Raw genomic sequence first — 27,813 nt, 5'->3', positions numbered from 1 at the left:
TTTCTACAATATTGACCATATTTGAGAGGGTAAAAGGGCTTACTTCTCACTCACCCTGCCCAAACTACTTTTAGATCCTAATATGAAAACACTATGTTTAATTTGTAACATCTGTGTCTGGTCACAGAACTACTATAAAGCCCAAATTTAGCTGTGAGGCTCCATTGAAAGAAAAGGAAGCAAGAAAAAAGTACACAATTAGGCATACAATACCTAACATTTTATACAAATGAAAATACATTGATTTTTTACTTTTTTATAACGTTCATATGTACTGTTTCTGATAATTTTGTGTAAATTTAAAAACTTTTCTCCCATATTCTGCTTAAGTTCCTACTGTGATACAAATTTTATATACACTAGAACTACTTTTCAAAAATTTCATGTGACAACCAACAATTTCACCTGTTCTTAAGCTCTAAATTTCTGAAATGATGTTGACCAGTAGGAGGCTTTCCAAAAATGCTTCCTAGCTTGTCCATTTTTGTTAATGGTATCACGAAAGATTTTGTATCAAGTGGAACATGTCAGAATGTTTCACAAAGTTAATTGAACCCAGCATTTACTGTTGCTATAGAAACAAAATAGCATCTGTCAGGTCCCTGTACCAGTATATAGCTTAATTTAAAAGGTTAGTATGAAATTAATTAGGCAGACATATATAGTAAAAATTAAGGACAACTGCCATCTCCTAGTCATTAAGAAATGCAAAAGAGTATAATGGATAAAATTCTCCTATCATATAATGGGTGGATACTTTCTTAATATCAAATATCTGCCAGTAGAGCTCAGTTGACAAACTGTGAAGTGACAATTCTTGTGAGTGACTTGAGTCCCTAAGTCTCTTTCATGAACAAATCATCATTAGTCCTCAAATGATCTATTAATTACAATAAATATTGCCCAGATGTTATAATACTTGACTGGTGGATTAACAGGTTCTCTCCAAACCTTTACCCTATACGCTAATCATTTCGAGGCACTTTGGGGATGAAAGGCTTAATGCTCCAGGCAGAACTAGAGAACTAACTCACTTAGAGAAAGCCAATAGGAGAAAACATCTAAAAGTCTAAAAACAAAAACAAAAGATGAAAAGATGAGGGAAAAAATGGGAAATAGGTAAGAGGAAAAGTTAATGGAGAAATGAGATTAAATGTCTTCTTTTTATAAGATAAAAGTGAATTGGGAACACTTTTGTCTTAAAAGGTATGCAATTTTGATAATTAATGGGAAAGCCAACAGATAGTGTACAAAGAGGATTGTGAAAAGCAAATTAGCTGAGTGTGAATCACATTTACTAAATGTGACATGCACAAGGTGCAGCAAAAACGGGCTTAATGATTAATTTTCTCAAGCCTACAATATTATTAACCTCCTTGACAGAAATCATGTGAAGCCTGAGGCCTGCTAGCTATAATCACAAAGGCATTATGTAGCCATTTTGTATACCTGGACCCGGAGTGGCAAATAATCTTCACAGAGATCATCCCACAGCTCCTGCAGGTCTGAAATCTCCAAGGGATAACTCACAGGTGTCTTGTAAATAGATTTCAAAGACCTATTAAGGAAACCGGAACTAACTCCATCTGTTATATGGCCAGACTTGGCTCCAGGTGGGCTGGATTTCACTGGAATAGGAAGCTTGCTTCCTCGGGGGCTCTGGATGGGTTTATAATCGAGACTTCTAATCATGCTAAGAGCTAGCTCCAGCTTGTGATTACATATGTGCTGTGGGTACTGTTCATCTGAACAAGAGTCACACTTTACAAGTTCCTTTGAGCTTCTCTCAGTTTCCTCATCTTTCTGTTGTGGAGGACTAGCCTGGACGCTTGCGTCCAAAGATTCCACAGAGGAGCCCGGTGTCCCTTCCTCCATGCTTTCTCCATCCGGGAGGACCTTTGTGCTTGCTAAGTCCGGTGGCCCAACCTCAGACAACGCTGGTTCTTCAGTGCAGATGCTGGTAGACCACCTGCTAGAAGGGCCACAGGAGATACTTCTGGCCACCTTTCGAGGCACCTTACAAATGGCTTCATAGTCAGAATCAGCAACTCGCAAAGCTGCACAACCACGGCATCTCCTGGGTCGGTTTCCAGGGCCTTCTGAAGCATGGCAGCTATGTAGCTCTGGAATCTGATCCTCATTTTCTACCCAGCACTCGAATCCTGAATAGGCAAAGTCTTCTTGCAGCAGTGCAGAGTATCTAACGTCTGGTAAGCTGGACATGTCAACTGTCCCATTCCCCGCCTTAGTCTCCGCGCCAGAGTCATCGTTATTCTTCCGATACATACTGGCAATGCAGAACTTGAGGCGATCCTTCTCCAGCAGCAGCTTCTGCAAGCGCTCAATAGAAAGGGCTTCGATCCGGGCAATAACAGTGTCGAATCTATAAATCCGATCAAGCATGAAAGCGCACTTGCTGCAAGCAAATTCGGCTTTGCCGTCGCGGGAGACATCCTTGCCCAGGACGTGCGAGAGCAGAACCTGGAGGTTGAGCTTGGACGCTGTGTGGAAGATCCAGCGCCGCTGGTTTCCACACAGCTCCCGGGCACAGATCCTGCAAATCTCCTTCATCTTCCCCCCTAGCGGGTGCCGAGCTTTCCTGAGGCGTCGGCTGCTGCTCGGTGGTCACTCACTGGCTCTGGGCTGCGCTTCGTCTCCCGCCTCTGTGGTCTCCGCCGGCATGGCACATCCCACTGGGGTCCGCACTCTGCAAGGACGCACCTCAGGGACCCGCGCACCGGCTCTGGGTACCAGAGTGGTCAGCCCCGCCCCTCGGGCTGGGGGCGGGCGTGCAAACTCCTCAGGGGGATGCTGAGTGACAGCGGCGCAGGCCGCACTCGTACCCCGGCCCGTCTCCACAGCTGTCTCTGGCGCCCGCCGCCGCGTCCTCTACGTCCTCCCCTTTAGCAGGCTGGTTCCCTGTACTCTAGCGGCCGCCAGCTGCTGACGCAAAGCCTCGGAGGCTGACGATCAGGTTTCAAGATGGCGCCAGCGGCTCGGCTCCTGCGGCCTCCGTAAAGCTCCTTTGGGAGTTGTAGTCCGGACGGCCAGCTCCCGGCTCTGCGCATGCGGAGTGGCGAGTGCGTCCCCTAGTCCCAAATCCGGTCACTGCTGGTTGCGGTGGAAGGCAGACCTGTCTCACAGTGGGTACCGAGTGGAGAGCAGGATGGAGGCTGACCACCTCCAGCCCACTTTCAGCTGCTAAAATTTCACTAAAAAGGCGCAGCAACCCCCTCGAGGACCCTCCCGCCTCTGCAGGATGTCCCGAGACTCCTCCCACTCTGTCCACGGGCAGTGCCACGTACTCTAGAAGGAACAGCTTGGCAGCGCCACTAGGTACCGCTGCGCACCGCCTCCTCCCGCCTGCAGCCCCACCTCCCTTCCCCCCCCACCCAGTCCGGTGCCTGCGTCAAAAGGCCCTGAGGCTGCTGAGGCGGGTGGGGGCAGGGTCGCTAACCAGACACCGCGAGTAGGGCGGGTTTTAGCAGGCTGGGTTCAATCCTTCCTTCGACTGTTGGGAATATACACAAAAGAGAGGACAAATGTTTCTCCCCTCGATTTTTTTTTTGGTGGGGGGAAGGGTGTAGCACCCCTGGGAGATTTGCCCTGTTTTAGAAAAAAGATCAAGAAGGCACAAAGCAGTCACCTGAGAAAGAGTCCAGCAAATACCATATGAATGCATCGGTTAACCCAGATTTTGAAGATAATAGAAGAGAAAATGGGCTTTTTCAAGAATGTAGCCACCTGAGAGTAGGTTACCATCATCAAATTCTCTTTGAGACTCAGGTAGACTACAGTCCTTATTCTGAGGGTGGGGAGGGTAAACAAACACTCGCACAGAAGACTGAACTTTTTTGAGCAAGAGTCCAGAGTGTCGGGGAATGCTGCTTTCTCCAGAATTAGGGCTGGGAATTTCACTGACTGCGGTTAGTACCTTGTTTTCGCACCATACAGTCCTCCCTTGGTTCTATCTTTGGGTGTAGAACTTGGAATGCACACAAGTAGGAGCGCAGGGAAGCTCTGACCAGGTGGAATGCCGTAGGCACCACTGACCACTTATAATTAGGAATTATTTTCCTGGTTTAAGAGGCATGAAGACACCGGACAGGAGAAACAATAATCTCAACAATCACTTGGAGTTCCCCAGAGCAGGGCATATAATGCTAAATTTCACTAACTTGACCTTGTGAGATAAGACCAGCAACAGTCTTAAGTTTTTCTGAACCTCATCCCCAGGACAGAGCCCATACTCCTAAGCCTGGATACATCCAAGCACCTTCAGTGAGAGCTCATGACAAACCCCCAAACTTCTTATTGAGATTAAATGAGGTGATTTTTGGGAAATGTTTTAGCAGTGTTTAGCGTATTAAAAATAATAGCTAAGATTGTTTTAATATAATAATTAAAATTTTAAAAGTAATTTTAAAACATTATAGGGCTCTGTACACATAAGATTGCATGTTCTCTTAATCACAACAAAATCTTGTAGCTCTTTTGTGAGAGGACAGTCCTTACAGCTTTTCTGCTTAGTAGGCTACAGAACATTGCAAATGTGATTTCATTTAAATATGCATATTCTGACCCTAAAACCAAGACTGTAAAATAGAGTTCCAACTAAAACTACATGTGCATTTTTGCCTACCTCTAGGCAAAAAGTCAGAAGAAATTAAGTAACAATCTTTGAAATCTATAGTGATCTATAGAAAGGTAAGGAGTTTCTCGACCCTGACTGATGGACAGACTGCCTGCCAAGACACTACTCTGCTGCACCCAGTCTTAAGTATGTCCTAAAGAGCAGCAAGGACTCAAAGATCCATAAAAGTGCAAATTAAGACACCAGTCAAGGTCTTTTCTTTGACTGTCAATGCAAGCCACATTTTCCTGTTGGGAAAATGCTAATGAAACAAAGTGCCCTTCAGGAACAAACCCTGAATAATACTTTGTATTATTCTCTGTCCCTTAATAGGATTTTGTATATGACTGACAGTCTCCAAACTTCAATGACAATATACAGATAACTTGTTATAGAAGTACAACTCAGTACAAATGGTGAAAAGCCAATTTACCATTGAGGAATAGGCTTCCAACAACAAGTAGGAATACTCACTCCACAAGGAAAATTTGAAGTTAGCACTCTATTCGCTCCTACAGAAAATAATTTAAAAACTATCTTAAAGTGGATAGTAAGCTATCCTACTAGAACTAGTTCTAATATGATCATATGGAATTATAAAATAATGGAATCCCAAGTAAACGATCACCAGTGTACAGATAATGAAACTTGAAAACAAAAATTTAAAAATAAAACTTAGAAGAAAAATTATGGGATAATAAATCCAGCAATTCTTAGTCCTTATCAATATTATCTTGAGTTCAAGCTTTTGGAGTTAGTTAATACCGGCTATGTATGGGAAGGCAGGCAAAGGGGATGGTAGAGCTAAATGAGGACATTTATTCTATATACTGTGTAGTATTTGAATTGTTGTGAATGTATATTCAGATATTACTTTAAAATTATTTTTAAATTTAGAAAATATTCCTAAAACTAAGGATTATACTAATTTAACACAATAACATCAGGGTCTAAGTTAAAACTTGAACCTCAAATGAGAATTTTTGTAATGTGTGATTAACATATATATTATATATGTGAACAACTTATATTAATAAAACTTCAAAGGAGTTATACAAGTTATTAATAGTAGTTATGTTTGGAGAGTGAAATTATGGATATTTATTTTCCTTTTTCCTCATTTGTATTCTTTAATTTTCTACAGTAAGTAGGTATGGCTTTTGTGATTAGAAAAAAAGTATCTGTTACTAAGAAAAGGGTAAGATAAAAACACTTTGGTGTATTCATACAATACAATACTAACCATAAATAAAAAAGAATGTACTCTGATACATGCAACATGAATGAATCTCAAAAACATATTAAGTGAAACAAGCCATATACAATTGAGTATATTCTATGTGATTCCATTTATTTGAAGTCTTAACAGGAAAAACAAGTCTATAGTGACAGAAATTAAGAAGTGTTGCAGGGTGAGAGTTAGGGTGAGAATTGATAACAAAGGGGTATACAGGAATTTTCTGGGGTTGTGAAGCTGTTCTATATCTTGTTTTGAATGTGGTAACATGGGTGTGTACCATTGTCAAAGTTCATTGAACTGAGCACTTAGATCTATAGATTTTATGTTAGTTTATTTCAATTTAAAAGATAAAAAGGAGTAAATAAATTAAAAATATGTATTGCCCCAAAACCTTTAATCTCAGGGATTTCTTTGGCAGAAAGTAACCCCCACTTTAATGTAAGAATAGCTTTGAGAATTGGGAAGGTAAAAGCCCAGAAGAAACTCTATAAAAGGCCCAATTGCAAATTAAAAACTTTGTAATTTCTATTCATATGAACTTTTGAAAATATTACTTTGTATGCACATGCACACCGTACATTTATGATTGAAAACAAGGCATGATAAGGTGAAACTTAGAGCTTTTGTGATGATTTAGTACAGGATGATTACTTCTAAAACTTATTGAAGGCACATAATAAGAGAGAATTTGAGAACAGGATTCATATTATGATAAACTATTATGAATTAAACAAATTATTAATTTTATATGTCAGCAGTTTGCCCTCAAAATGGATTGATAAATACATAAACACTTTTAAGCCCTATGATTCTAGGTCAAGTCACATATCTGGCCCTTAATTTCCTAATCTACAATATAAATATGTTTAATTTACTTTGCTTTTTTTGTTTTGTTTTGTTTTGTTTTGGAGCGGTTGGCCAGTATGGAATCTCAGCTTTTGACCTCGGTGTTGCACCGTGCTCTAACCAGCTGAATTAACCTGTCAGCCTAAATATGGTAAATTAAAACAGCAGTTTTCAAACTTTGGTGTGCATCAGAATCACCTGGAGGGCTTGATAAATCACAGATTGTTGGGACCTACCCACTCCAGTTTCTGATTCAGTAAGTAGGTCTGAGGTGGGGACCAAGAATTTGCATTCTTAACAAGTTCCTAAATCATGTTGATTGTGCTGCCTGGGAACCACACTTTGAAAACCACTGAACAAGAACTACCCTAAACTGTCTTCAGAAAAAATCTCAGTCAAAAGATCAGAAGTTCTACAGATAAATGGAAAAAGCCCATCAATGAAGAACTACTTACAAAATCTATGTTGAATTTAGAGAACTGTATCCCCATTTGGAACAAGATTCCTAAGTATTACTTTGATAGAGGTCTTTTACACTATCTATTAGACCTTTAGATTGTGGGGTTTGGGAAGTGTCTCAGAGTCAGTCACTTTTATACCCCCTGTGTGGCAACAGGGTTGTAGTGTTTCTAAAACTTAATTCTGGGCTGGGAGGGAGTTTCCAAGAGAATCAGAGGTGGAAAATCCCCATGTCTCAAACCAGTTGTGTTAGATTTCACTGCCCTAGTTATGACATTGGAAATAGCTGTTCTAATTATTTAAAACTATGCCAAAAAAAGAAAAAAGTGATTCTGGCAGAGAAGCTAAGGCAGATGAGGAAATGCAAGGAATGGGGAATGTCAAAGTAAAGCCAGTTAGGCTTTGCGGCAACATACAAGGTGTGTGATTTCCCTGTGCTGGTTGGACATCTTTAAGAAATCAGAAGCAATCATGCTTTGTGTTAATTAATAATGCAGCATTTCAAAATACTTGTTTTAAAACCAGGAGATTTCCAGTTCATCTACAGATTACAGTAATATGGTTATTAGCAAAATCCATTTAAAATAGTAAACATTAGAGTCCTTGAAGCTGTTAAATACCCATAGCTCGTTAAGTAAATTTTAAAGTATATGTTCAATAAGTCAATCAGTGAGCAAGAAATTATGCAAACTCATACTGATCTTCAGTGAACTTTAAAGTTTATTTGAAGGGGAGAAAAGGTGCATGCTACCATTGGAACGATTTATTGGTAAACTAAATGGTACTTCAATCTAGTGTGAGTACCGAAAAAGCTGAGATTAGTATGAGCTGATACAGTTGAAGGGAGAGGGAATTGCACTTGAGATGGGTGTTAGGATGGAGGAGACAAAGGAAGGAACTCCAGTAAAAGAAAATAACAACATTAAAAGTCTTGGAAGTTGGGTTAAACACAGTGCTAGCCTGTAGGTAAAGGGAGATTTGGGGGGTTTTTGAATTGCCAGGTTCATCTCTCCATACATCTATAATTGTTCATCCAAAGAACATATATTAAGGGCCATCTGTAAGCCAGCTATGGACAGCTATGGACAGCCTTGGCAACTAGAATTTGGTTAATGTTTTGACAATGGCAAGAGAATTTGGACTGAGTGTTATGGACTTGAGTAGAGAGTGGCATGATGAAAATTTTGTTTTAGGAAGATTAGCCCGTGTTGGGATAATATAGGAAAATGGTCAGGGCCCCTCAGATGTTCAGAATCTTGCCAAGCATTTGATGTAAATATGCACGTGTGCCCAGGTGTTCCTTGGTTATCATCTAATGTAATTGAGCATGTGCACCCAGGTGTCTTGGGTTAAGGACTTAAGTATAAAGGATGAGTGGCTGTGATCCATGGTGCTTCCCACCCCCAGGATGTCCCCGGGGGGAACCATGGGGAGGCCACTACTGCTGCTGGAGGCTGTTGTTGCAAGCTGTTGTAGCCAGGGCCCCCAGGACCCTCGGAGAGGCTGTTACCACCACCAGACCTGTAAGCTGCTGGACCTATAAGCTATTGCTTCTGTTGCTGAGGACTGAGCTCGTGTTGTCTGCTAACGGCTCCTGAGATTTTTCTCAATTACCTAGCGTGGACCTGCGCGTGAGGGGTCTAGTGACCCAGTCTGTACAATGGGTTTGAAGGGGCTGAGCCCTAGCACTGACAATACAAATGGAAACTTAGTATAACTAAAATAGTGAAATGTTTTGGCTTTAGTTATGATTTGCCTTACTTGACAGCCAGGTAACAGGATGGATTGCAGTTTCAGGGAGAGGTTTTGGGATGGTTACAGAAAGACCTGCTAAAAAGCCACTGCAGTTATTCATATGTGGGGTAATAAAGGTCTGGTGTAGAAAAGGAAAGTGGTAAATATGAGAATCACCTTGAAGGAATGAATGGCAGGACTTGATGATGTATACACAGAAAGGATGAAAGAAAAGAAGGGATTAAAAAATGGAGATATGGAAAAAACAGCACACCCAGGGTCCCAGGCAGGAGCTGAGGGCAGCGCCCTCCGCACAGAAGCAGGCAAGAGACAGAACATGACCAGGGTTGTAGGCAGGATCTGAGGGCAGCATCCCCTGCCTGGAAACAGGCAAGGAGCACACCAAAAACACCACTAACACGCGGGTGGCCCACCACAGCCACAGCCACCACCATGGCTTCTAGAAAAGTGGCTCGATGCCACAAAAGTAGCCACAGCCTCCATGAAGGCAGCCTGCCAGACGCTCAACTTCAGTGACACAAGGAGAGTCACCAATGGAGACCAGAAAAAGAAGAGGACATCTCTCTCCTCAAAGCCCACTCCAGCGTAATAGAAGTAGCAACTGCTCTACCGTGCCCCTGCTTTATTTCTGATTTTAGTAATTTAAGTCTTCTCTCTTTTTGGTCAGTCTAGATAAAAGTTTGCAAATTTTGTTTTTTTAAGGAATCAATTTTTGGTTTTGTTGATTTTCTCTATTTTTTAATTCCATATTCTATATATTTGTGTTGTAATCTTTGTTATTTCCTACTTACATTTGCTTTTGGTTTAGTGTGCTCTTCTATTTTCTTAAGGTAGAAGTTTACATTACTGATTTGAGATTTTTTATTTTTGATATAGCTATTTACAAGTATAAATTTTCCTCCATGCTCTGCATAAGCCCTGCATCCTATAAATTTTTGTATATTATGTTTTGATTTTTATCTCAAAGTACTCTTTAATTTCCCTGTGATTTTTTTTTTTTTTTTTAACCCATTCTTTATTTAGGAGAGTGTTGTTTAATTTCCACACTTGTGAGTTTTCTAAATTTCCTTCTGTATTTTGGTCAGAGAACATATTTTCTATGATAATCATTTTAAATGTATTAAGATGTGTTTTGTGGCCAAAAATAAAATTTAAAAAAATTTTATATCTGTGGGGGAAAAAAAAGATGGAGATATGGTTTGGGATCTGAAAGAGGAGAAAAATGTCTTAAACTAACAGGAATGTAGGGAGTTAGAGCATCCATTTGCAAAAAGATAATGAAAATTTTGATTTGGGACATGCTGAGTTTAGGTGACTGAAAAAACTAAGTGAAAGATTAAGTGGAGCTCTCCCAGAGTCAAAGCACAAATGAGAGGGGGAAAAGAGTTTCAAGAACAATAGGGATGATTAACATTGTCAAAAGTTGGAGAGAAATCAGCAGGATAGATGAGGTCAGCCATAACACTTCCTGGTAGGACTGGGTGTAATTGGATGGATTTGTAAACTAAGTGGACTTGAAAATGTCAAGGCTGTTAGCTTTGACTCATAAGAGTCCTCTATCAAGCCAAACGCTAAGTTCTTTTCAGTCCTTTTTCTGAGCATTTCTGGCATTTGTCTCTTGCTTCACATCTTCACTACACTTTCCATTTCTTAAAACCTGACACCTGAATTATATCAGGCAGCCTTAGAAGCTTACCCCTCTAATCATCCTGCATATTTCCAGAACATTCATAGTAAATATTCATCATTGTCCAATACCTTTAGGATGAAGTCTAAAACTCTTAGCCCATCATTTCATTATCTCTACAAAAAGATCCTAATCTACTTCCCTTCCAATGTCATCTCATACTTCTTCCCTAGCCAAGTAGTGACAGGGTGAATTTTGGATATAAAATTGTTTTGTTCCCTGTATTCCCCTGCCTCCCTCTTTTCTAATCTGAGGATCAGGCCCTTAGCATTCCCTTGACTAAGGAATTTTTGCAGAATGAAAAGCAGTCTGTTTGAAATCAGATGCATTTCTACACTTTGATAAAATTCTAAGCCCATGAGAAGATTGAGGCAGGTGTCCCAGTGGGGAGGAGGAGAGAGAGAAATGTCTTTGAAGTCAACAAAAGAAGAGAGGGTGAAATTTTACCCAGATTGGAAGTCAAAGAGTAACAAGGACCCACCTCCATTCTATATCAATGCCATGGGGAAGCAGCAGGATCTCGGAGGGGAAGGCAGTGGGATGACATGAAAGGCTGGACTTTAGGTCAAAGGATTCTGGCTCCATAAAAGATTCCAATATAGCAAGCTGTTAAGGTTGGCAGAACCACGCCTGCTGAGGCAGGGGTGCTTCAGTGTTGGATCAATGATGTAGTCTCCTTGATGCTTTGGCATCTGGTAAAACCTAGGGACTTTCAACCTTCACATAACTGAGAAAGTAGGGAGACGAGGAAATACCAAATGGATGAAATTGAATTTCCCACCAGCTGATTAAGATAGGGACTCAGGGTAACATTAAATTGATTTAAAGAAAGTAATACAATGTTTCTTGCAAAACTGAGTTTGTGAACTAAGAGTCATACACCCTGCAAACTTTTTGTAGGTATTCATTGATGCTCAGCCCTAGATTTTTTCACCTCTCTCTTTTATTCTCTTCCAGTGTCATCTCATCCTTTCCCATCTTTATACCAGTGACTTCCAATTTACGTATTTATCCAAGAATTCTCCTCCGAGTTCCACTCTCAAATAGCCAACTACCTATTTGATATCTGCATAGGTATGTGTCATAGACATCTCAAAATTACCATAGTAAAGACTGAACTCTTGATTGCCATCTTCCCCTTGTCTATAATGTCCCCTCTTCTTCCTAATACTCTTCAGAGTCAGCAAACTGTAGACTATGGGTCAAATCCAACCCCCACCTGTTTTGGTAAATAAAGTTTTATTGGAACACAGCCATGCCCATTCCTTTATGTATTGTGAATGGCTGTTTTTGTGCTATAATAGCAGAAACTTTATGGCCTGTAAAACCTAAGTTATTTACTATCTGGCCCTATGCAGAAAAAGTTTGCCAACTCCTGCTCTTTGTATTCTTTAATGTATTTATCACAATTTGAAATTATTTATTTCATTACTTGGTTATGTTATCTGTTTCCCTCATTAGAATGTAAGCACCATGAGGGGAAGGACACTGTCTTTCTTATTCTTACTATTTCTCCAGCACCTAATAGCACCGATGCCTACTCACAGTAGAAACTCAGTAAATAGGCATTGACTGGAATGTATGAATAAATGAATGAACTGTTTATTATAACTTAAAATTTTATTTCACTCTTTTGCCTTATGACAAAACTTCCATCTTTCCTTACCTCCTAAGGATCTCATATCTTAAGTGACAGAGTCCTAAAATAATGAGTCCCCTCAACTTCTTTCCCCTCTACTCTATCTTCTTTCCAGATTAATATTTCTAAAACAGCTCAGATATCACTCTCCTGCACAGAAACCTGGAGACTCAGTGATTTACACATTAAACATAAACTTCTTTACCTGACTCTTAAGGCCTTCTGAATGTGGCTTCACTCTATTTTTCTAGCCTAAACTCAGTGTCCCCCTCACTTATTCTATTCCAGCTACTGCTTCATTATCCTGAACATCCCCACCTATTCATCTCATATACTCATAATGTTCTTTCCTGTCACTACCACCTCCACCTGTCAGAATCCTATCCAATCTTCAAGTATCTCCTTCAAGCTGCCTTTATTAATCCCCTCAAAAGATATCTTTCTCTTCTTGGAACTTTCAAAGCACTTTTTATAACTATGGTAATTTGTATGTCATTTCTTCATATTGCCTTGTCCCCATTACCTGGTAAGCTACTTAAGAAGAGGAACCATACCTTTCTCATCCTGGTATCTGCCATGGTGAGGAAAAATAAAAACAACAACAAAAAAAACCCATTCAGTTCAGTTTCTCCCACTATACTCTCACAACAACTCTGACACCAGATGTGTGGGGGATTCTCCCCACACATTAAGCAAGCCAGCAGTGCTCCAGTGGACACCAGCTGGGTGCCCTCCAGTTCAATTCTGACACTATCTACCTGGAGATAGCATCAGATCCCACAGGATAAGGGCTCAGTGCCCAAGACTGCCCCCTCCCAACTTCTGATGCCAATTGCAAGCTACAGGTTGGCTATAAATTGGGTTACTACGGCCCCCTCCCTGGGTTCAGTTAATTTGCTGAGTGGCTCACAGAACTCAGGGAAACACTTATGTTTACTGGTTTATCATAAAGGATATTACAAGGGATACAGATGAAGAGGTGCATAAGGTGAGGTGTGGAGCAAGGGGTGTGAGGCTTCCATGCCCTCCCTGGTGCACCACCCTCTAGGAACCTCCACATGTTCAGCTATCTGTGTTCAGCTGTCTGGAAGCTCCCTGAACCCTGTGCTCTTGGGTTTTTATGGAAGCTTCATTACATAGATCTAAGAAAATAGTCATTGAATGAATTAATAAATCAATGCCTTTCCTTTTCATCTCTACTTATTAAAATCCTACTAATTCCTTACAGACCAAAATCTTTGTGCATACCACAGCCCATGATGATTTTTCCCTTCTTTACTGCCTTGAATTTTTTTCCATCAGTTACTTTCTTAGATCATAATCACTAGAAGGCTAAACTTTATACATATTTGTATTCCTCTTGCTTCACCTAACAGTACCTTGTGCGTTATAAATACTCAATAAATATTTTTCATGAAACTAAAGAAGCCCCCTTTTTCCCACCTCTTTTGCTGCTTGAAAGGGTCAGAGCTATGATTGCTTTAGATGATAGGCCTGCTTCTGAGACAGGTTACTAATGAAGGTTATATCTGGGAGATAGTAATGTTGAATGAGGATTTGTAAATAGGTCTTCAGCTTCAACATTCATCAGCTTAAGAAGGGGATACTTAAAAGCTGCCCTAAAAAAATCTCCTTGTATGAAGTTGTCTGAAGATCCCTGAGATACTAATCCCTGCAAGGATTTCAATCTGCCTTGAGAATTTAGAGCACATTCTTGCCTCAACCTCCACGTCAGATCTCTCCATGGTAACGCTGGAATGTTTGCTATTTTAGGAAATATGCCTCATTGCATGCAGTGCGATTTACATTAGGTTCCAAACAAGGCATAAATGCAATGGCTTGATCTGCTGATTTGTATGAGTGGGAAGGTCCTGCGTGCTTAATGTGTGCCTCTCCCTAATTCTGTTGTCCTTGTTTCATTTTTTAAATGAACCACAGTGAAATTACATGTTAATAAATTTTGCTTTATCTTATACTAGAGAAAAAATGCAGAGGAAAAAAAGAAACAAAACAAAAATTCCTCCAGACCTCTCTTTCCAAGTAAGAGTACATCATTTCCCCTGCCTTCACACCCTACAGGTCTGGTTTCATTTAAAATCTTCTTTGAGATGAAGCTTTCAACATTCTGTAGAAGGCAATAATGTCAGTAACTCAAACAATTGCTAGCTTTTCCCTGCAACTTCATGGATAATTTCACAGAGGAAGAGAAAAACGCTTTGTAAACTGTATTAGATTTTCTGACTCCCTAGTGAAAAAGATGGGGACAAGTTGCTGCTGCATAACAGCTACATTAAAAAGCTGAGCATTCTGATTACAACAACATGTTAGTAGTGATCTGAATGAATATCAAGAAGGACTAGAAGGAAGCATGGAGTGATGTCAATTAGTGGCATGTCAAGTTTGTGGCATGTTTTTGTTACACGAAGTTAATTATATCATAGAAGTTCATAAGTACTGTGGAAGTACACTCCCACTAAAATAGATGTGATAGAATGTTTTGGTAGAATGGAAAAGGAAAACAGCTAGAAGGATTGTAAAATCAATTAAGTAAAATAATCTTTTTCAAAACCGTCCATCTTATTTGAGGGAATGAAGGCTCTGAAGTGAAACTTCCTAGACTCAGAGATTATACCTCAGTCCAAACTTTCACACTGGGATCACATGAGAAATACCTATCTGTGGGAGGTGGGGGAAATAAGTGTTCTTCACTTGCATAATTCAGACCTAGAAGTGCATGATCTGTGAGCTCTCCTTTCTTCTAAAGCTCAACTATGGTATTCTCAATTGTGATGGGTGGGGGAAGTAAAGGAAGTTGAATCAGTCCTCAGAACTCAAGCTCTTTTGTCCTCCAGCATCAGTAAGGGATTCTAAGGATAGTTGTGTTGGAGATCAGGTGATTTTTTAACCTCTGCAGAGCAGGCCCAGAGCTTAGAAATTGAACTTTTGCCTTCCACGTTACAGGGGTGTGGCTCCTGTGGTTAGTGTTGGCAGGGTAAGCAAAGGTTTGGGTATAATACAGTGGAACTATGATGTTGCTACTATGAGCAGACAAGGATATCACCCATAGCATAGGCTTCAGGTGTCACAAAAAGAAAGATTTACCATACGTTACCACAGACAGAAGGGAGAGACAAAGTGCTTTATAATTGGTTTTATAATATTCTTCACTCCTATCTAATGCACAGAATGGACCTGAAGAAGCAGTTGATAGCTGTGTTACGCCACGATTTTCCCTCTCAACAGGTGTCATCAATTATCTGGTTTCCGAGCAATCCTCATGCTACACAACTACTGGGATTGCCTTTCTAAAATGCAGATCATATGCTTTTATTTTCCTTGCTTATTTTTTTAAAAAATTCTCCATTGCCTACAAAATGAGGTCCTTTGCTTGACACTTATGGTACTTTCCAACTATATATTTCATCTTTCTCCAACACTTATTATATGTGTGGTAACACCAACTACTCCCAATTCCTTAACTATGTTCCACACCCCTGTATATATACCCCCTGTATGTGTCCCCCCTGCCTAGAGTGATCTTCCCTTATTTTCTGCCTGGTGTATTCAGGCTTTAAGACCCAGTTCAAGGGTAAACTCCATGTCCCTTTCTGACTTCTAAAGGTAGAGTTAATTCCTCTCATCTGTGGGTTTTTTAAAACACCATGCATATATTTCTATCTCATCTATCACACTACATTTTAATTTTGTTTACATGCCAATCTTTCAAGGCTTTGAAGCCCTTTGAAGGCTAGGCCCCCGTAGACCAGTGATTCTCCCTGAGCAACCGCACCATCTCCTAAAGTGCATCTTGGAAATTTGTGGCATGTTGTTGTTTTTGTTGTCACAGTGAGGCAAGAGGTGCTACATAACTTGCAATGGGCAGGACAAAGCATTGTCCCAAACACCAAATGACCTTCGAATGTTCCACTGAGTGCTAATGGAAGTAAAAAACTGTTTGTAATCATCTGAATCTAGAACTTAATTCTGCTGTATATATGAACATGAACACAATGTTAATATATAGTGAATTTTCCATGAATTTAAACTACTATGTAAATTAAGGGAAGATTGGATTTTGTCTGGAAATTTACCAAGAGATTGTCAGCTTGGTATTGCCACATGCTCATTACTAATGGCATAGCCCCTTGCTGTTTTTGAAATGCCAACATAACGTACCTTTATCACACTGAATTTGAAGCTAGGACATTCACAGTGATTTTTCTATACAGGTACAAGCACCCGACTGTTTTTTTATGTGTTTTCACATAGTTGAACCCAAGAATTTACATATTAAAATAAATGTTATTTTATTATAAGTTACTTTCACTTTATGTCTCTTTTATATCTACCTCACAGAGTTGTTTGAGGATTAATTTGAGTTAATATGTAAAGTATTTAAAGCAGTACTTGGCACATAGGAAATGCTACCATATGTGCTGATGTTATTACTATAGAGAATTTGTTGAATATTCATTTATAAATATTTTAAATTACACTTGGAATATGCATTTGAGATATCTGTGAATTCACTTTTAGGTTTTATATTATAATAATCTAAACCATTTAAGTATGACTAAATATTCCCATGATATTATAGAAAGTGCTTCAATATTTCTTTTAATCTAGGAAATTAAAGTAAAATATAATAGTCATTTGACCAATTTGCCTTGAAACATTCACACTCTGTTGTGGTCCACCTGGGAAGCAGTAACACAAATTGGAAACTTTGATTTCAGTCTTTGCCTGTAAATAGTTCTTGTAGGGCCGCCCCGTGGCTCACTCAGGTGAGTGCGGTGCTGGTAGCGCCGAGGCTGCGGGTTCGGATCCTATATAGGGATAGCCGGTGTGCTCACTGGCTGAGCGTGGTGCGGACGACACCATGCCAAGGGTTATGACCCCCTTACCAGTCAGAAAAAAAAAACAAAACAAAAAAAACCCAGTTCTAGTATGTGCAAGGGTAACAGGTGCAGAAGGAGAATTATGACCATTAACCTCACTAATAAATGACTGCTATATTTATTAATTTTATTTTTGTCTTCATAGCTGCTACTTATTTTAAGAATTGCCTCAGATTGTTAATATGGATAATGATAATAGTAGTTACTGTGTTTTGAGCAATATGCTAAGCACCTCATATATATTATTTCTAATCCTTATCAAAGCTGAACATTAGGTATTTTTATCCCTATTTTACAGAGAAGAGAACTGTATTTGCAGAGGTTATTTCACTTATCCAAGGCTATGCATCTAAAAAGTGGTGGTGCTGGGATTCAAACTACAAAACCTGAGCTCATTCTTTCATACCACTCTGCTTCCCTAGTTTGAATCCAGGGGACTTCATACTAGAATCAATTATCAAAGGGTCAGGATTCTTTCTCTGAACTTGAACTTGACTGTATCCCTCCATAAGTCAGTCTGAACCACTTGAGTATGGCTAAAAGATCCCAAGACATTATAGAAATCACTTCAACATTTCTTTCCGTCTGGGCCACGGAGTACAAGACAGAAGCATGGTGACCAAAAAACATATCCATTCCTTTGAGTCTGAACACACACTGAGAGAAGAAGGAAGTTTTCACAGGATTATCTGGACACTCACTAAAAGGCTGCATTCTCTGGCCAGACCACTTTGGGATGTTTTAGAAATAATAAAATTCTGTTCACACTGTCAGTACTTACAGCCTGATTATTTTTTTCCAAAAGCCATAGGGCCAAAGGGAGAAAGTAGGAAATAAGCTGTGGGAGGCTTTCTGTCCTCCACCCCATAGAGGACCTACTATTGAGGCCACCTGTGGCAAAGCTTTCCAACATGGGTGTTCTAGCACAGTGTGCCTCAAAGTGGCCCACCTTTGTGCAGAGATACTGATTCCCTCCAGCTGTGAGGGTGGTAGATAGGTCCTGAAGTGGCTATGGGCAATTACCTCCAACGACGAACAGCTCCAGTCACTTATTTCAAAGTATCACTGATGTATAATCATTTCCTATGAAAATGAATTTTCTATGAAAAAGTTTGGGCACCATTGTCTTACAGAATTAACAGCACAATATGGTCAGGTTTCTAAATGTACAAAATGTTGAATAACAACAGTAACAATACATTTTTATAGATTCCAGGCAACAGTAAAGAAGCATATAGATTTAGTACAATTTATGTGACCTGATGAATTTCTTTTTCCTACCCAGTGGTCATGCAATATTATTATCCTCTGGATGCTGTACTTATCTCTTTTCTAGGCATTCATTTAGAATATAATTTAAATAATTTTGTCTCTTTGAAATTATAATCTTTCAGTTTTTCAAATCTGTTCTGAAAAATGATTCCAAACAAATTCTCCTCAGCATTTCAAATACTGAACTACATATATCCACTTCAGTGCATACAAAAGAAAATGATGAAAATAAATATATATACATATATATCAGTATGTATGTGTCTGTAAATATAAAACTAGAGCAATGAGTGATTTTATTTCAGAATTTACACAAGTATTCTTTCTTTGAAAGTGTTCATTTTGGGGGCTATATACTTTTTCCAATGATGCTGGAGTCATTGTAATAGAATGTTAGAATTATAGGAGACTTTAGATATTTTTTCGGCTACTCTTCCCATTTTACACGTATGAAAGGTGAGAAGTAACATATGCATAGTCATATAACTAGTAAAAAAAGAATCAGGATAGAAATCCATTTCTTCTTATGCTAGTTGAGTTATTCCTACTTAAAAAGTGTTATGGGGGGAGTTTCAAGATGGCGGCGGCTGCGGCGGCTGGCGCGGAGTAGCTGAGGTGGAAAAGGTGGCCACTGAGCCTCAGGCAGCCGGGAAACTTGTGGACCTTCCTCTGGCCATCTCTTAAGGGAGGACTGCTGCTGCTGGCCGGTCGTGGGGGCTCAACGCCACTTTGCCCCCGGCAGGAGAGGCTGCCTCATTTACAGGCAACAGCTTTGAAGTGTGGAGCAGGAAAAGAACTGATTCTTAGCTGCAAAAGCGAGTCTTGAAACAGGGAACACGGCGCCAGGGCTGCTGTGGATGCAGCCAGGATCCCGGAGGCTGGGGCCGCACTGAAGGCGGCCAGCTGCCCTATTCAGGATTCGAGGTTTCAGGCCGGCATTAAAGAAGATTCCTGGGAGCGCCCGAGCGGCGCCGCGACTGAACAGCCCGTGGCGGCAGCGCCGAGAACACGGAAGGCAACAAACCAGAGACAGAGCGAGCGCCTGACCTGGCACAGCACTGTGAGTGATCCCTGGCACAGCTCTGTTCGGGGGGTGGATGCCCACGCGGCTCTCGCCTGCACCACCAGGCCACTCACTGCCACGGTGCTGCCTCCATTTTCCCAGGTGCGGGCAGCTCCGCCCTGCTCGGCCATCACTGAGCCCATTTGCTTGGCCTGGCGTGGGGCTTTCCGGACCCTGCGGGCCGGCCTCCTCTCCCACTCCCTCCGCGGTTCTCTGGCGGGGCTGGGGGTGTGGGGCGTCCCGACCAGTGTTGGGAGGGCTAGGAAGTACGGGCGGGCCGACTGTCACTCCACCACACCCTGGACTCCAGCCCTGGTAAACTTCCTGTTACTGGGAGGCAGATACCATCTCTGCGACCACCAGTTTGGAAAAAAGCCTAACGAATTTCTGGTTGGGAATAGTGTGGTAGGAGAGTTCCCAGGTCCGCTTGAACCTGCCGGAGAGCAGGCTGCAGGCGGGCACTAGACTCGGTTTATACCGGGGGGATACAAAGGTGAACAAGACCCGAGAAAGATCTACACAGTGCTACAAAGGCACCCAGAGAGACCGGTCGTCTGTGCCTAGCAGAAACCTGGTAGACTTCCTGGGCGAGGCGGTGCTGAGCAGGGTCTTGAAGGCCCAGCTGATAGACGAGGGGTGCAGAAGACACACCCCAGCCCAGCACAGTGTGCACAGAGGGGGGAGACGTGCGGCCAGGGAGGTGGAGACTCGACAAAAACCACACACCCGGTGGGGTCGCCACTGCACGATCTAACAGCCTGGGCCAGAGCACACGGAACGGGGAGAAGTCCTGTACAGAAAGTGAAAGCTCAACAGAGATCACACACCCTGTGGTACGTGATCCACCAGCCCAGCAGAGTCCAAGCTGACCAGAAAGGTGGATCCCCGGAGAAGCCCAAGACCTGAGGCAACCACACACACAAGACACTAGAGGCCAACTGAGCAGTCACGGCGGGAGCCATACCAAATTGGCAACCACAGCAACATCCTAGTTAGTCATTAGTCTCAAACCGGTGGACTGTGAAACCCCCTGCCACAATGAATAAACACCAAAAAAAAGACACCAGAAATACAAAAAATCAAGAAAGTACACCACCAAAAGTTAATAAATCTCATACTCTAGATCCTATAGAACAAGAAGCCCTTGAAATAACTGACAAGGAATTTCGAGTGATAATTCTAAGGAAACTGAATGAGATACAAGAAAACTCAGCTAGACATCATGATGAAATGAGGAAAAGTATACAGGATCTGAAAGAGGAAATATACAAGGAAATCAATGTCCTGAAAAAAAATGTAGCAGAACTTGCTGAACTGAAGAAGTTATTCAGCGAAATAAAAAACACAACGGAGAGTTTAACCAGCAGGCTTGTCGAAGTTGAAGAGAGAACCTCTGAACTTGAAGATGGGCTGTTTGAAATAACACAAGCAGACAAAAAGAAAGAAAAAAGAATCAAGGACATGGAAGAAAATCTGAGAGAGATATCAGACAACCTCAAGCGCTCAAATATCCGAGTCATGGGTATTCCAGAAGGGGAGGAAAATGGAGATTCCATTGAAAACATATTCAACAAAATAGTGGCAGAAAACTTCCCAGGTATAGGAAAAATCACAGATCTTCAGATCCAGGAAGCTCAACGATCTCCAAACGTATTCAACCCAAAAAGGCCTTCTCCAAGACATGTCATAGTCAAATTGGCAAAACTCAGAGACAAAGAGAGAATCTTAAAAGCTGTAAGAGAGAAGCGTCAAATCACCTATAAGGGAGCCCCAATCAGGTTAACATCAGACTTTTCATCACAAACCCTAAAAGCTAGAAAGGAATGGGATGATATTTTCAAAATACTAAAAGACAAAGATTGCCAGCCAAGAATACTCTACCCTGCAAGGCTATCCTTCCGAAATGAGGGGCAAATAGTATATTTCTCAGACAAACAAAAACTGCGGGAGTTCACTACCACAAGACCACCCTTACAAGAAATCCTCAAGGGAGTACTGGGTTTGGTTCCTGAAAAATAACTACCACTGCCATAAAAACCTAAGAAAAATCTAAACCCGCTAGTACAATAAAAATGGCATTCATGAAGAGAAAACAAGCTAACAAAAACACTATCTACAACCTAAGGAACCAACAAACAAAGAAACCAAACAGTAAATCAGAAAGCAAGGAACAAAAGACACCTAAGACAACCAAACAACCAATAAAATGCTAGGAATAAATCAACACCTTTCAATAACAACTCTTAATGTTAAAGGCTTAAATTCCCCAATTAAAAGACACAGACTTGCTGACTGGATCAAAAAGCAGGACCCAACTATATGCTGCCTACAAGAGACCCACCTCACCCATAAAGATTCACACAGACTAAGAGTGAAAGGATGGAAAAAGATTTACCATGCAAACAGAAAAGAAAAACGAGCTGGAGTGGCTATTCTTATATCTGACAAAATAGACTTTAAACTAAAAACCATAAAAAGAGACAATGAGGGACACTACTTAATGATAAAAGGACTGATCCATCAAGAAGACATAACAATCATAAATATGTACGCACCCAATGTTGGAGCAGCCAGATTTATAAAACAAACTCTATTAGACCTAAAGAAGGAAATAGACACTAATACCATAATAGCAGGGGACCTGAACACTCCACTGTCAATATTAGACAGATCATCTAGGCAAAGAATCAGTAGAGAAACACACGATCTAAACAAGACTCTAGACCAATTGGAATTGGCAGATATCTACAGAACATTCCACCCAACAACCTCAGAATATTCATTCTTCTCATCAGCACATGGATCATTCTCCAGGATAGATCACATATTAGGTCACAAATCAAGTCTCAATAAATTCAAAAAAATTGGAATTATCCCATGTATCTTCTCAGACCACAATGGATTAAAACTAGAAATTAATAACAAACAAAACTCTGGAAACTATACAAACACATGGAAATTAAACAACATTCTACTTAATGACATATGGGTCCAAGAAGAAATCAAGCAGGAAATCAAAAAGTTTATTGAAACTAATGAAAACAATGATACATCATACCAAAACCTGTGGGATACTGCAAAAGCAGTATTGAGGGGAAAATTTATTGCATTAAATGCTCACTTCAGAAGAATGGAAAGATGGCAAGTGAACAACCTAACACTTCACCTTAAAGAACTAGAAAAACAAGAACAATCCAATCCTAAAGTTAGCAGACGGAAAGAAATCATTAAGATCAGAGCAGAACTGAATGAAATTGAAAACCAAAAAACAATTCAAAAGATCAACGAATCAAAAAGTTGGTTTTTTGAAAAGATAAATAAAATTGACAAACCATTAGCATGGCTAACAAAAAAAAGAAGAGAGAAGACTCAAATAACAAAAATTAGAAATGAAAAAGGCGATATTACAACTGATTCATCTGAAATACAAGGAATCATTCGAGACTACTATAAACAACTATACGCCAACAAATTTGAAAATCTGGAGGAAATGGATAAATTTCTGGACACACACAAGCTCCCAAAACTGAACCGTGAAGACGTAGAAAATTTGAACAGACCAATAACAATAAAGGAGATTGAAGATGTTATCAGAAGGCTCCCAACAAAGAAAAGCCCAGGACCAGATGGATTCACAGCAGAATTTTACCAAACATTCAAAGAGGAATTGACACCGATTCTTTACAAACTATTCCAAAAGATTGAAACGGACGCAAATCTCCCAAACTCATTCTATGAAGCAAACATCATCCTGATACCAAAACCAGGTAAAGATATAACCAAAAAAGAAAACTACAGGCCGATATCCTTGATGAATATAGATGCAAAAATCCTCACTAAAATACTAGCAAACAGAATACAGCAACACATACGAAAAATTATTCACCACGATCAAGTGGGATTCATCCCAGGGATGCAAGGTTGGTTCAACATACGCAAATCAATAAATGTGATACACCATATTAATAAACTCAAACACAAGGACCATATGATCATCTCTATAGATGCTGAAAAAGCATTTGATAAAGTTCAGCACTCATTCATGACAAAGACCCTCTATAAGTTAGGTATAGAGGGAAAGTATCTCAACATAATTAAAGCCATATATGCCAAACCCACTGCCAATATCATCCTGAATGGGGAAAAGCTGAAAGCTTTTCCTTTAAAAACAGGCACTAGACAAGGATGCCCACTCTCACCACTCCTATTCAACATAGTGTTGGAAGTACTAGCCAGAGCAATCAGAGAAGAGAAGGAAATAAAGGGCATCCAGATTGGAAAAGATGAAGTCAAACTGTCCCTGTTTGCAGATGACATGATCCTATATATCGAACAGCCTAAAACCTCTACAAAAAAACTGTTGGAATTGATAAATGATTTCAGCACAGTAGCAGGATACAAAATCAACACACAAAAATCAGTAGCATTTCTTTTCTCCAATAGTGAACATGCAGAAGGAGAAATCAAGAAAGCCTGCCCATTTACAATAGCCACCAAAAAAATAAAATACTTAGGAATTGAGTTAACCAAGGAGGTGAAAAATCTCTATAATGAGAACTACAAACCACTGCTGAGAGAAATTAGAGAGGATACAAGAAGATGGAAAGATATTCCATGCTCTTGGATAGGAAGAATCAACATAGTGAAAATGTCCATACTACCCAAAGTGATATACAAATTCAATGCAATCCCCATCAAAATTCCAAAGACATTTTTCTCAGAAATGGAAAAAACTCTCCAGACATTTATATGGAACAATAAAAGACCACGAATAGCCAAAGCAATGCTCAGCAAAAAAAATAAAGCTGGAGGCATAACACTACCTGACTTTAAGCTATACTACAAAGCTATAATAACCAAAACAGTATGGTACTGGCATAAAAACAGACACACTGACCAATGGAATAGAATAGAGAATCCAGAAATCAACCCACCCACTTACTGCCATCTGATCTTTGACAAAGGCACCAAGCCTATTCACTGGGGAAGGGACTGCCTCTTCAGCAAGTGGTGCTGGGATAACTGGATATCGATATGCAGGAGAATGAAACTAGATCCATACCTCTCACCGTATACTAAAATCAACTCAAAATGGATTAAGGATTTAAATATACACCCTGAGACAATAAAACTTCTTAAAGAAAACATAGGAGAAACACTTCAGGAAATAGGACTGGGCACAGACTTCATGAATACGACCCCAAAAGCACGGGCAACCAAAGGAAAAATAAACAAATGGGATTATATCAAACTAAAAAGCTTCTGCACAGCAAAAGAAACAATTAAAAGAGTTAAAAGACAACCAACAGAGTGGGAGAAAATATTTGCAAAATATACATCTGACAAAGGATTAATATCCAGAATATATAAGGAACTCAAACAACTTTACAAGAAGAAAACAAGCAACCCAATTAAAAAATGGGCAAAAGAGCTAAGTAGGCATTTCTCTAAGGAAGATATCCAAATGGCCAACAGACATATGAAAAAATGCTCAACATCACTCAGCATCCGGGAAATGCAAATCAAAACCACATTGAGATACCATCTAACCCCAGTTAGGATGGCTAAAATCCAAAAGACTATGAACGATAAATGCTGGCGAGGCTGCGGAGAAAAAGGAACTCTCATACATTGTTGGTGGGACTGCAAAATGGTGCAGCCTCTATGGAAAATGGTATGGAGGTTCCTTAAACAATTGCAAATAGATCTACCATACGACCCAGCCATCCCACTGTTGGGAATATACCCAGAGGAATGGAAATCATCAAGTCGAAGGTATACCTGTTCCCCAATGTTCATCGCAGCACTCTTTACAATAGCCAAGAGTTGGAACCAGCCCAAATGCCCATCATCAGATGAGTGGATACGGAAAATGTGGTACATCTACACAATGGAATACTACTCAGCTATAAAAACGAATGAAATACTGCCATTTGCAACAACATGGATGGACCTTGAGAGAATTATATTAAGTGAAACAAGTCAGGCACAGAAAGAGAAATACCACATGTTCTCACTTATTGGAGGGAGCTAAAAATTAATATATAAATTCACACACACACAAACCGGGGGGGTGGGGATGAAGATATAACAACCACAATTATTTGAAGTTGAAACAACAAGCAAACAGAAAGGACATTGTTGGGGGGGAGGGGGAGAGGGAGAAGGGAGGGAGGTTTTGGTGATGGGGAGCAATAATCAGCTACAATGTATATCGACAAAATAAAATTTAAAAAAAAAAAAAAAAAAAAAAAGTGTTATGGGATCTTTTTAAAGAGTCCCTTCAGAAACTTTCCATATATAGATGCTCTTTGACTTAAATTGCGGTTATGTCCCAAATAAATCTATTGTAAGTTGAAAATGTTGGAAGTCGAAAATGCATTTAATATACCTAACCTACCTAACATCAAAGCTTACCCACTCCAGCCTACCTTAAACATGCTCAGAACATTTACATTAGCCTTCAGTTGAGCAAAATTATCTAACACAAATCCTACTTTATAATAAAGTGTTGAATATTTTATGAAATTTATCGAATACAGTACACTGACTGAGAGCTGCAGCTTACAGCCTGCCTAGCATCACAAGAAAGTATTGTACTACATATTGCTAGCCCAGGAAAAGATAAAAATTCAAAATATGAAGTACAGTTCCTACTGAATGTATATCACTTTCTCACCATTGTAAAGTTGAAAAATCATAAGTCAAACCATCGTCAAGTCAGAGACTACCTGTATTTCAATATGTACAGCCTCTGAATTTTAATTTTTACTCCTATCTGTCAAATTACATTGCACACACTTCATTTCTTGAGTTTGTTAACAAGAGCTTTCTAACCAAAATGGAGCCACATTCTAAGAGGTTTACTAGTGTGACCAAGATAATGATTTCTTCTGCCCTCATTATGGCCTAAGCACCCAAACTAGCCACCTCCAAGTGAGAAGCTCTATTTATTTACCTCTATGCCTTACAGATATTATTATTTGCTATATGTACCATGGCATGGAAAAGGTAAGGAAACACAGGTGTAAACTAATTCTTATCACTGCTCTTTTATCCTGACTTCAGCCTCTGTATATGTGAACCAATAAATTAAACCACATGTTTTGTTTTATCATTGGTCTAAGACCAATGTAAGAATGTAAGAATACCTGGAAATTATTTATGTTGCTTGGGCACAGGTATATTCTAGGGTTCATTTAGAAAGTATATTTTTTAAAAATTAAAAATTGAATGGAGGAGGGGAGTTCCCTCTGAGGTAATCTCCAAAAACAACAATATAGATGAAAATCAATGCAGTTATTTTCATGATAATGAGGATTTCTCTTTTCAATATTAAAACTACAACATATGTTCTTCATAGTTCTAAATCGCTCAGTGTAGAAGGCAAAATTCTATGGTGGCCCCTCTGATTGTGCCCCCATCCCCAGTATCCACACCTTTGTGTAATCCCCAAACCTTGAGTATTGGTGGAAACTGTAACTTGCTTCTAATTAATAAAGCTTGGCAAAAGTGATAGAATGTCACTGCATAGTTATTCTATGTTAAACCGAAAAAGGGAAAGAATTTTGCAAATGTATTAAAGTTCCTAATCAGTTGGTTTTAAGTTAACCAAAAGGGATATTATAGTGGTGGGTGTACCCTAATCAGATTAGACCCTTAAAAAAGGGTCTAGGAGTGGGAAAAGCAACACAATCTCCAGCTCCACTGCTGGTTATGAAGAAGCAAGCTCCATAACTTCTGCAGCCACACAGAATTAAATTCTGCCAGCAACCTAAGGGAGCTTAGAAATGAATCATTTCCTAGGTGTGCCTCCAGATGAGACAACAGCTCAGCTGACACCTTGATTACAAATTTGTGAGACCCTGACCAGAGAATCCAGCTAATCCATGTCTGGATTCCTGACCGACAAAAACTGTAAGATAAATATATATTGTTTTAAACCACTAAGTTTGTAGTAATTTGCAACACAGCAATGGATAAGTAATAGACTTAGATATAAAAAAAAAAGTAGGGCTCATGAAAGCATGAAGCAAGTTCCTCAAGACATACAGCACAAACCTTACCTGTACTTCCATGCCAGTTGGCTCCTCCCGCAGATGCAGCAGTTGTTGTTTCTCTTGAGAGAGCTGATCTACAAGCCTCTCCTGGGCAGCCAGACTCTGCTTCAGCTCCTCAATTCTCCTGGAGCAAAGGAAAAGAACAACATTATGATACTATTACCTTTATTTTTTAGCTGACTCCAAAGATAGTATGGTCTAAAACAGTAGGTTTTTACCTTTTGGGGTCATTGAACCCTTTCATACTTTTCTTCAGAAAGC

General features: G+C 40.0%; 1 protein-coding gene across 18 annotated transcripts in view; it reads right to left on the bottom strand.

The window, feature by feature from the left end:
* Positions 1–27,813, bottom strand: part of PDE4DIP (phosphodiesterase 4D interacting protein) — a 181,160-nt gene that overhangs the window by 85,441 nt on the left and 67,906 nt on the right. For all 18 annotated transcript variants that reach the window (XM_063106525.1, XM_063106518.1, XM_063106508.1 and 15 more), the window contains exon 8: positions 27,559–27,676. In XM_063106525.1, coding sequence (XP_062962595.1) covers positions 27,559–27,676 — 118 coding nt within the window. The remainder of the gene's footprint in view (positions 1–27,558; positions 27,677–27,813) is intronic.

Source organism: Cynocephalus volans, chromosome 8, assembly GCF_027409185.1.
Source record: "Cynocephalus volans isolate mCynVol1 chromosome 8, mCynVol1.pri, whole genome shotgun sequence".
NCBI classification, from domain to species: Eukaryota; Metazoa; Chordata; class Mammalia; order Dermoptera; family Cynocephalidae; genus Cynocephalus; species Cynocephalus volans.
The sequence above is the reverse complement of the archived record's forward strand: the minus strand, read 5'-3'. Positions and strand labels throughout refer to the sequence as shown.